Here is a 13,215-nt window from a genome sequence, read left to right on the forward strand (position 1 = left end):
CACCATACGCAGCGGATTGAAAACACAGGACCAAAGGTAATGGCAACGTATATCAACAATGTTGTGTAGTCTTGCTGTCCGGGGATCCAACAATTGACGAAACAGAAGCATAAGCTGCAAAAGTATGGTTAGATAACAGCGTCGTCGGGAACCGAGATACTCGGAAGAGGTGGTCGAAAAGTAGAAGGAATAATGACATGGCAAACTTTGGAATCGATTTCAGTCCGACCAATTCTCCCAGCTAGCTTGGGTGGCGCTTTTGGCTACGGGGGGTTTTCCCGGAGTTGGCGAGAAGACTTTCAAAAGAGCGGTTGTGTGTGCCTGTGTGATTCGATTATCCAAACGTCCAGCAACACTCTCGTCGGGTTAGGTTTTGTGTGGGATGTGCTCGCTAGGGATGAATACCATCAACTTCGGGACATTAGGTGACTGATTATGTTGGCAATATAAGTGCCAATAATTTAGCAATTGTCGTGTGAAGCGTGTTACGTACATGCAACACATACAAAGTACGGTTGTGTAGGCTGCTGTGTGGCAATAACACAAAGGTACAATCACTGCCTAAGCATCTCGTTACAATTTTACTCCCATTCGGTAATGCTGTAAGCAGACGTTCCATTCGACGAGCGATCACTTTAACGTTCATTGGACCGAGAGTTCAATTAGTATTGAATACTGTCCCTTGAAGGCTGATTGATGTGCTGCTCAGGAGCTCCACTCGCTGGATCTAGTCTCTAAACAAACGCCCAAGATCCTCCTCTTCGTTGCTTATTATACTTGATAATGCATGAGATCAATCACAGGACATCTCCGGCAAATCTTGTTGCTGTGGTTGGGGTTCAAATATTTAAAACCGACCATCTATTAGATCACTCACCATACAAGACCACAGAAGCTTGCGATTCCATTTGGATTTTGCTTTCGCGGCTGCTTGCTCGTCCACGTAATAGAAGAATTGACACGTCTCCGTGAATGACTAGTCGGATAATATCAATCAGTCAAGGTGTGTACCGGTACACGGACACGCGAAGACGGGACCCTGGACCCTGTTGAATAATAAAATATTCTCTCCCCTCCCACCATGGCGTGGCATGTTGTTGCAGGATGCAGTTTTGGCTTACATTACTTCAGCTTGCGTTGTGTGGGGCTTTCTTGTGCTTCTTGAGTTTGTTTTGTGTGTAGTTGGCGGTCCCTACGAACATGATCGTCTCGTTTCGCGATTTCTAGATGCTACTCGGGTGTCTGCAGAGTTGGAAAAGGCTTGTCAGTTTTCAGTTGACAGCAGGTTAGTGGATCGGTGTTTTCTTTTTAAAAGGAAAAAAGCAGTAAAGAAAGTGGCCGTGTATGTGTGCTGGGATCTGGGAGGAACCCGATTGTTCTGGAGCGTGATCGCCCCTGGGTGATCACTCAATGCACTGCAACAAATTTATACACTCTTCCGTAAGTACAAGATGCATGATGCAAGCCGATGGCTTGCGGATGGTTCTTGATGGCTGTAGGGTCCGGGCGTTTATTTTTGGTTGACTTATGCATGAATTCATACGCTTGTTGGTCGCTTCATCGTTAAGCCGATCAACTGGTGAACTGTTTTTATAGCCTGAATGTTTGAATTAGTTCATCTGGGGAGACGGCGTTTGCCATTTTTTTTTCTTCTGTGTTGTCCCCTGGCTGAATCATGAGACACAGTTGTGTAACGCGTAATATCAGCCAACGATCACGTGAACAATTTTGATCTCATGAGATGGAATTTTAGTGGAGATGGATAGGAATTGATGGCTAAATACCTGTGGTGAAGAGTTCTGAGTTCTAGCTGAATTCTTCCCCCCCTACCCCCTAAATAACCTCAATATTCTTTATCGGTATTAGCCTGCCATGTCTTATCATTGAATATCTATGATATGATCTTGGGTGATCCGAGGAAGGATCGGAGTTCAAATCCCCACTGACAGTTCTTCTGTGGTAAGAACAGACTATGCTCACGTGTTATTAATATCTCTCTTAAGCCATTCGACGCCAAACAAGAGGAAAAAGATGATGAAGATATGATCATATTGAGAGAAATATGAAAAAAGTAGCTCTTTTTCATATTTCTCTCTATAGGTCGATAGACTTGAACTTAGAGTAGCTTAGGATCATCTCAAGATGATCATAGAATACCGCAGGAAGGCTTGACCTATCGTTTATCTTGATTTATTTACGAAAGAACGGTTCTTGTTGAGGATTAGGTTCCGGGCTTGTCTTGTGGAACCAATAAGTGGCAATAAAGCGGTTAAGTAGTATCTTTGCTGACGATCTGATTATCTCTGAGCTTGAAAAATTGTAACTACATGTTATCTAGGATGTCTGAAAAAGGGGAAAACTTCCTACAAACTTCAAGCGATAAATCAATCAACGTGTGCAAACAACAAAAACGAAACCGTATCAGTTGTTCGGTGTAGGAGATTGGTTCACAATTTTCCATTCCGATTTACACGAAAGTCTCCCGCTATGATTGACGTGTGCAAACAAACTCTCAACAGTCGGTGTAATTACGCACCTTTTTTCCTCCCCAATCGATAGATCCATTCAGATAGAGTGTGGTAGAGTGTGTACCAGCAGCTAGCCCGAGACCGGTAGAATGAGGTAGTTCTCGAGTAGTTCTCCAGCACAACATTACGACTCGTTTTCCCCCCGGCTAAATCAAATTACGGTCCACCCGTCCGATCAAGGCAAGCATCTTTGCCTGTCGTGGTGCGATGGCTTTACTTGGCAAGGGAGTTTACTGTTGTCGACAACGTCGATTCTTACAAACAAAGTGCATTTCTAACGGTGCATCATGATGCGAGGGGGTGGGTGTAAGAATTGCACTACAAACACAACTATACGGACCTGCCGTTGCACTTCCACTGGCCCTATAAGTCTATCGCTAGAATTGCGTAACAGCCGTTGCGCACTCCCAACCCTGCTACCCTTCCAATAACGATTCGCCGTGGCCTGGGTGTCGCGCCATCGTTGTTGGTGCACTTGTTTATGGTTGTACGCCGCCGTCACTACTACCCTTGGTGGCGCTAGTTGTTTGTTTGTTTGTGCTGGCTTTCATATCGCACAGGAATCTTGTGGACTACTCTGTGGCAGGTTGTTGTGATCGGTTGTGGACGAGTCATGTCCACACGTTACATATTTGCCTGCTGATGGATTGGCGATCGGAGTGGTTGTCTGTCTCCAGTGTAAAGAGTATACAACTTCGTACTTCCGTTAGGGCTTGTGGTGTGATTTGCTGCTTATAGAAGCATTGCTGCTTATTTTTGTCACACACTACTTGACCACACAATGTAGTGTGGCGTTTATAGTGTGAAAGATAACGATAAATATGTATTTGGCGGTGAAGTGTTCCACTCTGTTCCAAAAGAATGTTTAACTCTCCTGAGAATCCTTGGAAACGGTTCAACATATTGTAAAACCCAAAAATAAAACCCAAACTTCGCTACAGGAAAAAGTTAGCAAAATGTATAGAAAAAACATTCAGAGCTTGATCCTTTACAATATGGCTATTCTTGGAAATGAAAGCTATATTGGTTATGATCAAAATTAAAGCGTTATTCTATACATCATATGCTTGGTTTTCATGGAAAACCGAATAACATCAACCAAAGCCGCAAAGCGACACGTGTTTGATATCTTTGCTGGCGTGGTTATCCAATCGGATACGGGCATATTGTACGTGTCGTCGATTTATTGCACAACCTGAACCCTCCGAACGATTACTCATCATTTTTATCGATAGCTGTCCATCAGGATACTGCTTCAACTTGAATCTGTTTCTGCAATTGCGTTTCTCCATATTTTTAGTTGCTGTATCACTCTATCATCATTTAATGCTTTTCATTATTTTATCTCGCAGATTAACGATCCAGTGAGCATCGCTACTGGAACTCCGAGCCAGTCCCAAAGCATGGCCCATCGATCTGGTGTTCTTTGGTGTCAACGATTGGAGCATTCACTACCGTGCTATCTGTTTGCGAACGTAACCTAATCGAGCACATTGAACATTCACACGAAACACTCATAACACACTCAAAGTTTATACACAGACGCGTTTCGAGCAGTGTTGGAAGTAGCAGTGCAGATCCTTAAAGTAGAAGCGCCACTACTAAGCTAAGGATACGTATTGTTTTATTTTTTAGGGGATATAATAAATTATCACTCTCGGGTCTTCGTGTTAGTGAAGGTCGCTTAGTACAGGCGGGACCAGTAGCGTTCTGGAAAATTTCTCCCGTGCGGGTGGGTCTAAGGGTCGGCAGAAAGATTGAGGAACTAAAGCACAACCCCGGCCGGGGGTCCCTGTTCGACGAGGTGGAGGGGTACGGGGGCGGCGGTGGATCGATCGATCTCGATCATCATCATCACCACCATCACCATCATCATCACCATCACACGGATTCGTACTCGGCCATGGACGAAGATCCCGACGACAAGGATGATACGAAGCGGTAGGATATTTGAGCCATGCCTTCTGCATCGAAAGTCTATAAAGTAATATATTTTATCTGTTTCTTACAGAAAATCTCGTAATCTCAGCGAAAAGAAACGACGCGATCAGTTCAATCTGCTGGTTAACGAGCTTAGCTCGATGGTGTCGTCGAACAGCAGAAAGATGGACAAGTCCACCGTTCTTAAGTCGACGATTGCGTTCCTCAAGAGCCACAACGAGATCGCGGTCCGTTCGCGGGTGCACGAGATACAGACGGACTGGAAACCATCGTTTCTTTCGAATGAGGAGTTTACCCACCTGATCCTGGAAGCGCTGGATGGGTTCATCATCGTGTTCTCCTCTACGGGGAGAGTATTTTACGCATCTGAAAGTATTACCTCGCTGTTAGGGCATTTACCGGTAAGGAGTTAGGGAAAGACTAAGCGATCGATAAAGATGATGTTATGTCGAATGTGAACTAAAATTTTAATATCCTTCCCTCCAGAGTGACCTCCTGAATATGACCGTGTACGATATGGTGTATGAGGACGATCAGAACGATCTGTACAATATACTGCTAAATCCGACCACTGTAGTAGACCCACTGCAGACAGGCATTAGCCGGGAGAATCAGGTGACGTTTTCCTGCTACATCAAGCGAGGGACGGTGGATTACCGGGCGGATGTGTCGTACGAGCATGTACAGTTTACTGGGTACTTCCGTAAGTGTAACCGAGAAAAAGCTCTCAACAAATGGGTTGTCCTTACGAGTTTCTCAAATCCTTCACTAAATTACAGGAAGTGACGTTGACACGGAATCGCTCATGACGACGTCTCGGTTTAGTGGCTACACTAGCGATGCCGACTCTCGGCTCGTATTTGTCGGCACGGGACGGCTTCAGACACCGCAGCTGATTCGTGAAATGTCCATCGTAGACAACACGAAAAGTGAGTTCACCTCCCGCCACAGTCTCGAGTGGAAGTTCCTGTTTCTCGATCACCGTGCGCCACCCATCATCGGTTACCTCCCGTTTGAAGTGCTGGGAACTTCCGGGTATGACTATTATCATTTTGACGATCTGGAAAAGGTGGTGGCTTGTCATGAAGCATGTAAGCTCACAGTCTTAATAAATTATCTGCCACGATCGGCCGTGCTGGCAGTGTTTCACTAACTTCCTCTCGCTTTCGCTTCTTTCGCCCTCGTTCTACCGTTCTTTCATTGTAGTGATGCAGAAGGGTGAAGGTACGTCGTGCTACTATCGGTTTCTTACCAAGGGTCAGCAGTGGATCTGGTTGCAGACACGTTTCTACATCACCTACCATCAGTGGAACTCGAAGCCAGAGTTTGTGGTGTGTACGCATCGGGTCGTGAGCTACGCGGATGTGATGAAGCAGATGCGTAATCAGACGGCAGGTGATAGCAAGTTTTCGGAGGATGCGGACAGCATAAGTGTGCACGGCGTGGAGCGAAAGTTCCAACAGTCATCCTCGCAGAGTTTGCTGGCTACTTCGCCGTGGAGTTCAAAGAGTTCCCGAACGTCCCGGGTAGCTCCAACGCCCGGTGTTTCACCAACGGGACTCTCGAATCGGGGTAGACATCGGTACAACACGTACCATGGTCCGGGGTCAGATTCGGCCACATCCATTTCTACGGAATCTCACACCAGTCGCCAGTCGCTGGTAACGCAACATTCGGTAAGTGTGGCTTTGGGTTAGAATTTCTTGTTTGAACGTGAAAAGATTTACTTAATTTTGCTTGATTGTTTTAGCGTTCTCGTATGCGAACCAGCACGTTCCCATCGAAGGTATCATCACACGGTAGTCAACCGGATAGGAACTCTATGTCACACTTTCTACTACAGCAACCTCAGCATTCGCAGGCAAACGTTGGACATCATCTACAGCCATCGCAACTTCAACAACAACAGCAACATCATCTTCAGCAGCAACAGCATCCACTCCAGCATCAGCAACAACTTCATCAACAGTCACATCCACTGCTACAACAGCATCAGCAACAGATACAGGGACATCAAGCTCAGCAGCAGCATCAACAGCTACAACAGCAGCAGCAACAGCAACAACAACAACCACAACATCCAGCGATGGTCCAAAACCCACCGGTAGTTGACGTTTACCCTCATCAACTTCAATCCCAGCATCCTCATCAACAGACGCCCCAACAGCAAGTTCATCAACAACAGCAACAACAGGTAGCTTCCCTTCAACAACAGCAGTCAGCAGTGCAGCAGCAACAGCAGCAACATCAGCAACTGCAGCAACAGCAACAGCAGCAGCAACAGCAGTCCATTCCACAGCCATCAACTACATCAGCGATACGACCTCCGGCCACAATCATTACTCCACCGGTAACGCAAATCATCACTGCAACCGGCTTCATCGAACCGCAACAGTATTTGACGGCCATACCGGTACAACCGGTGGCCGGCTTTACGGAAACCGCACCCGGTGTCCTTTCACCCATTCAGTCCACCTCCCCACACGGACCGTACGCTGTCGCTCATCATCCGGCCGTTACTGGGACGGGCGGTGTCGTCCTTACGCCAAGTCAAAATCAGGTGCAAGATCAGCTTCAACGAAAGCATGAAGAGCTACAGCATCTGATACTACAGCAACAGGAAGAATTACGCCGCGTACAGGAGCAGCTACTGATGGCCCGCTATGGATTGCTACCATCGATCGTTTCTCTTCCATTCCCGCCTGGAACGGGCAATGGATCAGGACCCGGACCAAGTGTAGGACCGGCGGAGCGTTGTAATAGTGGCGGTTCGTTTCTACAGGCACATCACCAGGCAGCGCACGGGAACTCGTTTCATCATCACCATTACCATCCAGCTTCAGCACAGCATCCTCCTAGTCATTCGGGAGCGATACATGCACAACAGTCCCAGCATCACGGTCAGCAACCACAGCAGCTCTCCCAAGATCAACAGCAGCAGCAACAGCAAATGTGCATAGCTCCACCAGATCAGAAACCAATTTTACATTCCGATCCGGAACAGCTCAACTTCACTGACACCGGACAGGGGAAGTTGACCGAACCGAATGAGATGATATCGTACATGCAGCTCACACCGGTACCACTGCATCACCTACAGCAACACCAATCAAGTCAATCCTCCACATCCACACCCGCCTCATCCGTCCTAAATCAGCAGCAACAGCAACAGCAAAAACACCACCATCAACAACAACAACAGCTTATGCAGATGGGTGCCCCACCGGACGGTGGTACCGGTACGAGTGGGAACAGCAACACTAGTAACACGAGCAACAACATGGGCTTGCTGCAGTATCAGATGGCGCAGGAACAGGCGCAAATTCTATTTACCTCTGGAATGGAACAGCAGCAAGGCCAGCAGCAGCAACAACCACCGGCTACTCAACAGCAGCACCAGGGAGCAGGCAGTTCCGATGCCGGATCACGAACCTGTCCATCGCAGACGAGTGAAATGTAAGGCAGCAGCAACGGGTAGTGCTAGGGAACAGATTTCAATTCTACATACCAACGAGCTTACCAACAACGAAGAAGTCAGTTAGGGTTGAGGTTTATTAGGAGACAAATTTATTATGAAATTAGCAGGATAAATGTAATGTATAATGCGGTAATCCTTTGTAGGCATATCTATATTAAAAAGGATGAGGTTTCAGCTTGTCCATCCACCAAAGAAGAATATTCCATAGTACAGGTTCGCATGTTGTACTGCGAGCTGTACCACTTACAGCCCGTACTGAGCCATTGTACTAATTAGTGTGTATGTGTAAGTAAGTAGGAAAAGAAAACTATCAAACCCTTTCTCTCGGTGTGAGAGTAGTGTAGGAAGAGTGAGCGAGAAAGGCAAAGAGAGAAAGGAGTAAACAAAAATGTGGTGATAAATGCAGGTTTCTTTTAGGGTGTAAGTAGTAGACAGGTATGATCACCTTTCATCGGGAAGAATCGGTCGTTATAGTCGGTTTAGTACAAACCAAAAAGTATAGCTGTTAGTATCGTAAGCCATAACCCAAACACATACACACACATGCACGCAAACAAGCAAACGGGTGTGATGGAGCATTTTTATCGTGTATTTTGCACACTGTAATTGTTTTTTTGTTCGGTGAAATCGACTACATGTAAGCAGCTAGCATTGCTGACCACTATTTTACCTATCCTTCGAGCAGTGTTTTTGGAGGAACTTTTGAAAGGTGAACTAGTAGTTTTATCTTTGATAAAAGGATGGAGTAAAGAAAGTGGTTTGAAGAAGGATTGCAAGCAGGAGAGAATACAAAAACGGACTGTGAAAATGGCAGAAAAGAAGAAAGCGAAATAAATGACAATGAGCGATGGATGAAAAAGCGGAAGAACGTTACGCTGGAAAGAATATTACTGGAAAAAAGGAAAAGAAATATACTTCGATTGAGGTAAATGCTTTATATGGTACACGTTCTTGTATCTCTTAAAACATAATTGCATTTAAGATTGTAAAAAAGCTTTTCAAACAACCATGTAACGGACACTGGGGGACTAGCGGGCAAAATCACGATAGTGAGAAGTGCTTGTTCACTATAGTGAGAGGATCTCGAATTATAAGCGCCTAAAAGTATGCAATTTAACGCTTTTGGTTTGGAAATTCTTTTCACACGTGGCTTCTTGCGAGCATAAGAGCCACACAGTATTTCAACTTGTTTTAAAGGGTGGTTGGTGCCACTTTAACGTGTATTTTATGCATGCAAATCAATGAGAGCATGGAGGAATACTGGGAAAAGTGTGCAACGCAGTTCTTCTAACCGGACACCACTCCTCTATAGGGAAGAAAAATTTTCCGTTACGCATCGATTCTTTCGGTATGATATTGTTTACCGTGACCAACGAGTATGTAACCGTTTTGTGTATGTTTTAATCAACGTAACATGTGAGAGTGACCAACAGTTTTCGTTTTGTGATAAGCTAATCAATATTCTGGGAGGCACGACCTGAAGAATATGTTGTTTGGTCTGCTAACGTAGCAAAAACGAATCACTTATGCCCAAAATAACATTATAGTTTTGATTTTGAAGAGGAGATTCCTAAGAAGAATTTTTGTTGAAGTAGTCTTTTTATTAATAATATGAATTTTTATTTAAGATCAATTGAAAACACAGCAGCAGTTTAGCTGCCTTTTCTAGCCATGGAATTAAGTGCACAACTACGCCAGAAGCAATCGGTGAAAAGCTCGAAACGGTAATCAGCGCGATACGTTAACCTTGTGGCACCGAGTTCCGCATGATCGCATTGCCAATTGGTCGAAACTGTGACACAGTGAAATCGCACTTTCGGTGTGATTATTACACTTTTTTCGTTACTCATGCTGTGTGAGTTAAAAATAATCAACGGAACCGAATCAGGTCAGATGGCCTTTTGGGTGGTGGTAATGTTGTTTTGTGCAAAGTGGCGTCTTACTTTTGACTTATGCGTGACAATTATCAGCAAAAAGCATATTGGGGAGGTAAAAAAATAGGCATAATGCTGGCGTACACGAAGAAATACATTTAACGAAAGTTTTGTATGTTTTATATTTAAAAACCACAAAGTGTGACGTTTTATTTCATATTTTGTTTGTATTGTACATATTTCTTGAGGATAACGCTTATCAACTAGCAAGTAAAAATCGGCCCCTTTTCAGCTTCATTCGACATTCTTACACAAAACTTATCTTAAAAAGCACCAGCATTGTACTGTATGGCCTCTTTCTCTAACGCAATTACCCGCTCCCTGCTTACAGCTTCTTAAACGCATTCTGCAACACCTCGAACTCGTTGTGTATGTTGCGCATTAGGTTGGAAATTTGGGGCACCGAGTCCAGAATCTCAATGCTCTGCGTGTACGGATCGTACCGGACGCCGAACGGGCGGGGAATCGTGTTGGCGTAGTTAATCATCTTCTGGATCGCATCCTCGAAGCTATCGGACACGAAGTACACCGGCTGATATTCCGTGATCGGATACTTTTGCTCGCATGTTTTGGCCGGATCGAACTCGCGCAGCTCCGGCTTATCCGTGAGACAGTACTGGAGCTCACCGAAGGAGGACAGTAAACCGGCACCGTACGCCTTCAGCTCACCATTCTGTCGACACATACCGTACTCGACCGTAAACCAGAAGCACTGTGAAGTGGAAGAAAGCGATGTTATTAAGGAAGAATGCTACAAAGCGATGCAAGTACATACCGTGGCCAACTTCTCAACAAACTCATCCGGAGCTCCCAGCGACGCTAATCCGATCTCCTGCGAGAACTGTGCGAACGAAGGATCAGCAAAGAGTGGTGCATGTCCCAGCAGCTCGTGACATACATCCGGCTCGGGGGTATACAGCGGCTTGCTCGGATGGCGAATGTACTGCGTCGAGTGGAACACACGGAACGCCAATCCAGCCAAGAAATCGCGCGATGAAAGTAAACCCGCAACCGGGCGCAACGTAAAGCCGGTACAATCCTTCAGGAAGTTAGAGACATCCTCCAGCTGCGGGATGTTATCCTCACGATATCCACAGTTCTCGATCAGCAGTGGAAAGACGTGATTGTGTTCCCGGCAGGCATGCGTTGGGTATAGTTTGGTAAGATTCCGGAACACCTCACGCCACGTTTTGGTTTCCTCTTCCGTGTAGTCCACGTGCGGTAACGGTTGGCCGTGCTTGTAGTTGAACGCAATGTCGGCAAAGTACTTGCGACGCTGGCGGTACTTTTCGTCCGTAAATCCGGGATGGTCAGAATCAAGTTCGGCACCGTACGAAAGGATCTGATTGGCGAACCGATCCAGATCACGAATACGTCTCGGGAACCAGGGGACAGTTGCTGTTTGTAAGACAGAGTAGATTAGTAATTAGAGTCTTATAGACGCAAGGACACTTGTACCACATACCTTCATTATCCTTGTAGTCTCGAGAGATAATGTTGAAGTAGTTACTCTTCTCACGAATCGCCTCAATGGCTGGACCGAGCGTTCCCCGCTTTCCATCACACTCCACCATAAACTCGTAGCCCGGTCCACGGGTGGACGATCGCGACTCGATGTGCAGTAGATTCACGCGATGATCATCGAATATCTTGAGCATCTTCGCCAACGCTCCTGCTTCCTCCATTTCGGGCGAGAAGATGAGACACACGTTCTTCGCCTCCGCTGCATCGTGTCCTTCCATGATGTAGGAACCGCCTTCCTTAAGGGTGGGCTGTTTGTTGATTTGTGCGAGTGGAAGAGGTAACGATAGGTATAAGACACTGTTCCAAAAATTCTGGCGATATCGATGCAACAAGGTTAGGCAGGAAGGATTGCAAAACACTGATCGTGTGTTCGATCGCGTACTGGTGCTTTATACGGCGATCACTACTAGAGCTAGAGTGATCGGTTCGGATTTCCCACCCCGATTTGCCCCCGCTAGTGGTAGCTGTAAATGGCGTTTCCGTATTGTTTTCGCGCATTGGTTTTCTCCGCAATTCCACAAACCGTGCCGAAGGCTCGTTGGGTCGAAGAGAATGATGAAACAATCGCACAAGATTACTACGACATTTGGAAAGGGGACACTGGCGGTAGATCGTACGTCTGCTTGGGTTTCTGAATTTATGTCGTCATACAACGTCATTTGTGGTTCTTATCACTGTGAAGTAGTGGGTCACGAGGGGAGGGATCGATCGCTGTCTTAAAAACGGAAGCAATTGTAACAAAGTGTCCATTGCGGAACAAAACCTTCTCCACATCAGACACACACGCGTCGAGATGGCTGGTTTGGATCAGGTGGTGGGGTTGAATCGGAAAACCTGTTCAGTTGCGATCCATCACAACGCCGGGCGGTATGTGACATTGACGGGTGATTGCACTTTGTTCGGTGGACAGAGTTTTTTTTGCTGCGGTGCATCGCTTGGAGGCTTGGTTTTATGCAGTAAAGTGAATGCGGATTCGAGCAGTACAAAGCAAGCAAAGTGTTTGTTCTGTGATTGTTTCTTAACTGTGTCCATTTTAGCGGACAAAGCAGAAAAGGGCAGACGAAAGCAGCGAAGTCACTAATGAGTTAAAATAAAAAAAAACTAGATTGCGTTGTGATTTCCCCGGTAGGGGTTTTCTAAGTACATAATTGCTACTTATAGGCACTCGGGATGCATATTTTGTACGATCGTGAGCTGAGAGGAGCAAACCAGATCACGTCATCTGTCAAGATGCTTCCTTTCGGGTTTCCCCCTATTTGTACGGCGCTATCAACCTGCCCAATCTGCCACACAAAAAGATCGAGAATAGTCGAGCCGATCCGCGAGCTACGTACCCCCTGTGATTCCTGTCGTGCGTACATGGTAGTTTTGTATAGTTTTTAAAACACTTTACAACAAACACTTGACGGGTTACAACACTCCAAACTACGCAACAGCCCACACACACACACTGACACGCACAAATGATCACTTTCAAACAAAAGCTTTGGTATGGTACCGGCCCTAGCGGTTGTCCAGCTGGTAATGTGCCGGCTCGACACCAAGAAGGAAGCATTTAAATCGCCTTCACCGTGTACGAGCGATAGTGCAAGCGAGATCGTACGGTTCCCGTTGGTGATCTCTGTCTGGCTTCGGCATCTGCCGACATTTGTGTGTTAGATGGCGTCAATGGTGATAAGCGGCCGCTACACGAAAGCCAACCGTAGACGACCGATCGGTGAGGGCTCTAGGCGCGATCGATCAAGCACAAGATGTCCTGCTGTGATGTGCGTCTGTACGTTATCATATGAACCTCCGGAAAAGGAGGTTA

The 13,215-nt window shown here is 46.1% G+C and overlaps 3 protein-coding genes across 9 annotated transcripts in view; 1 reads left to right on the forward strand and 2 right to left on the reverse strand.

The window, feature by feature from the left end:
- The window catches only part of LOC126563429 (transmembrane protein 258), a 497,437-nt gene that overhangs the window by 277,343 nt on the left and 206,879 nt on the right, over nt 1–13,215 (reverse strand). The window lies entirely within an intron of this gene.
- LOC126562245 (protein henna) overlaps nt 1–13,215 on the reverse strand; it is a 754,155-nt gene that overhangs the window by 245,874 nt on the left and 495,066 nt on the right. For 6 of the 7 annotated variants that reach the window (XM_050218696.1, XM_050218693.1, XM_050218699.1 and 3 more), the window contains 3 exons: nt 11,347–11,653; nt 10,657–11,279; nt 10,188–10,593 (listed from right to left, as the gene is read on the reverse strand). In XM_050218696.1, the coding sequence (XP_050074653.1) occupies nt 10,207–10,593; nt 10,657–11,279; nt 11,347–11,653 (1,317 nt within the window). In that variant the 3' untranslated portion in view covers nt 10,188–10,206. Of the gene's footprint in view, nt 1–10,187; nt 10,594–10,656; nt 11,280–11,346; nt 11,654–12,739; nt 12,781–13,215 lie in introns of those variants that run through there. The other variant, XM_050218700.1, reaches the window with a different exon arrangement.
- LOC126561598 (circadian locomoter output cycles protein kaput) lies at nt 4,248–7,931 on the forward strand. Its single transcript, XM_050217844.1, has 6 exons — nt 4,248–4,469; nt 4,540–4,870; nt 4,956–5,172; nt 5,249–5,560; nt 5,676–6,145; nt 6,220–7,931. The coding sequence occupies exons 1-6, from the start codon at nt 4,432–4,434 to the stop codon at nt 7,927–7,929; spliced, it is 3,078 nt and encodes a 1,025-aa protein (XP_050073801.1). The 5' UTR covers nt 4,248–4,431; the 3' UTR covers nt 7,930–7,931.

The sequence above is a fragment of the Anopheles maculipalpis genome, chromosome 3RL (genome assembly GCF_943734695.1).
Source record: "Anopheles maculipalpis chromosome 3RL, idAnoMacuDA_375_x, whole genome shotgun sequence".
NCBI classification, from domain to species: domain Eukaryota; kingdom Metazoa; phylum Arthropoda; class Insecta; order Diptera; family Culicidae; genus Anopheles; species Anopheles maculipalpis.

Coding starts and splice junctions, on each gene's coding strand:
- LOC126561598 (XM_050217844.1), top strand. CDS start 4,432: ATGGACGAAGATCCCGACGACAAGGATGATACGAAGCG. Junction 4,470..4,539: donor GACAAGGATGATACGAAGCG/GTAGGATATTTG, acceptor TGTTTCTTACAG/AAAATCTCGTAATCTCAGCG. Junction 5,561..5,675: donor GGTGGCTTGTCATGAAGCAT/GTAAGCTCACAG, acceptor CTTTCATTGTAG/TGATGCAGAAGGGTGAAGGT.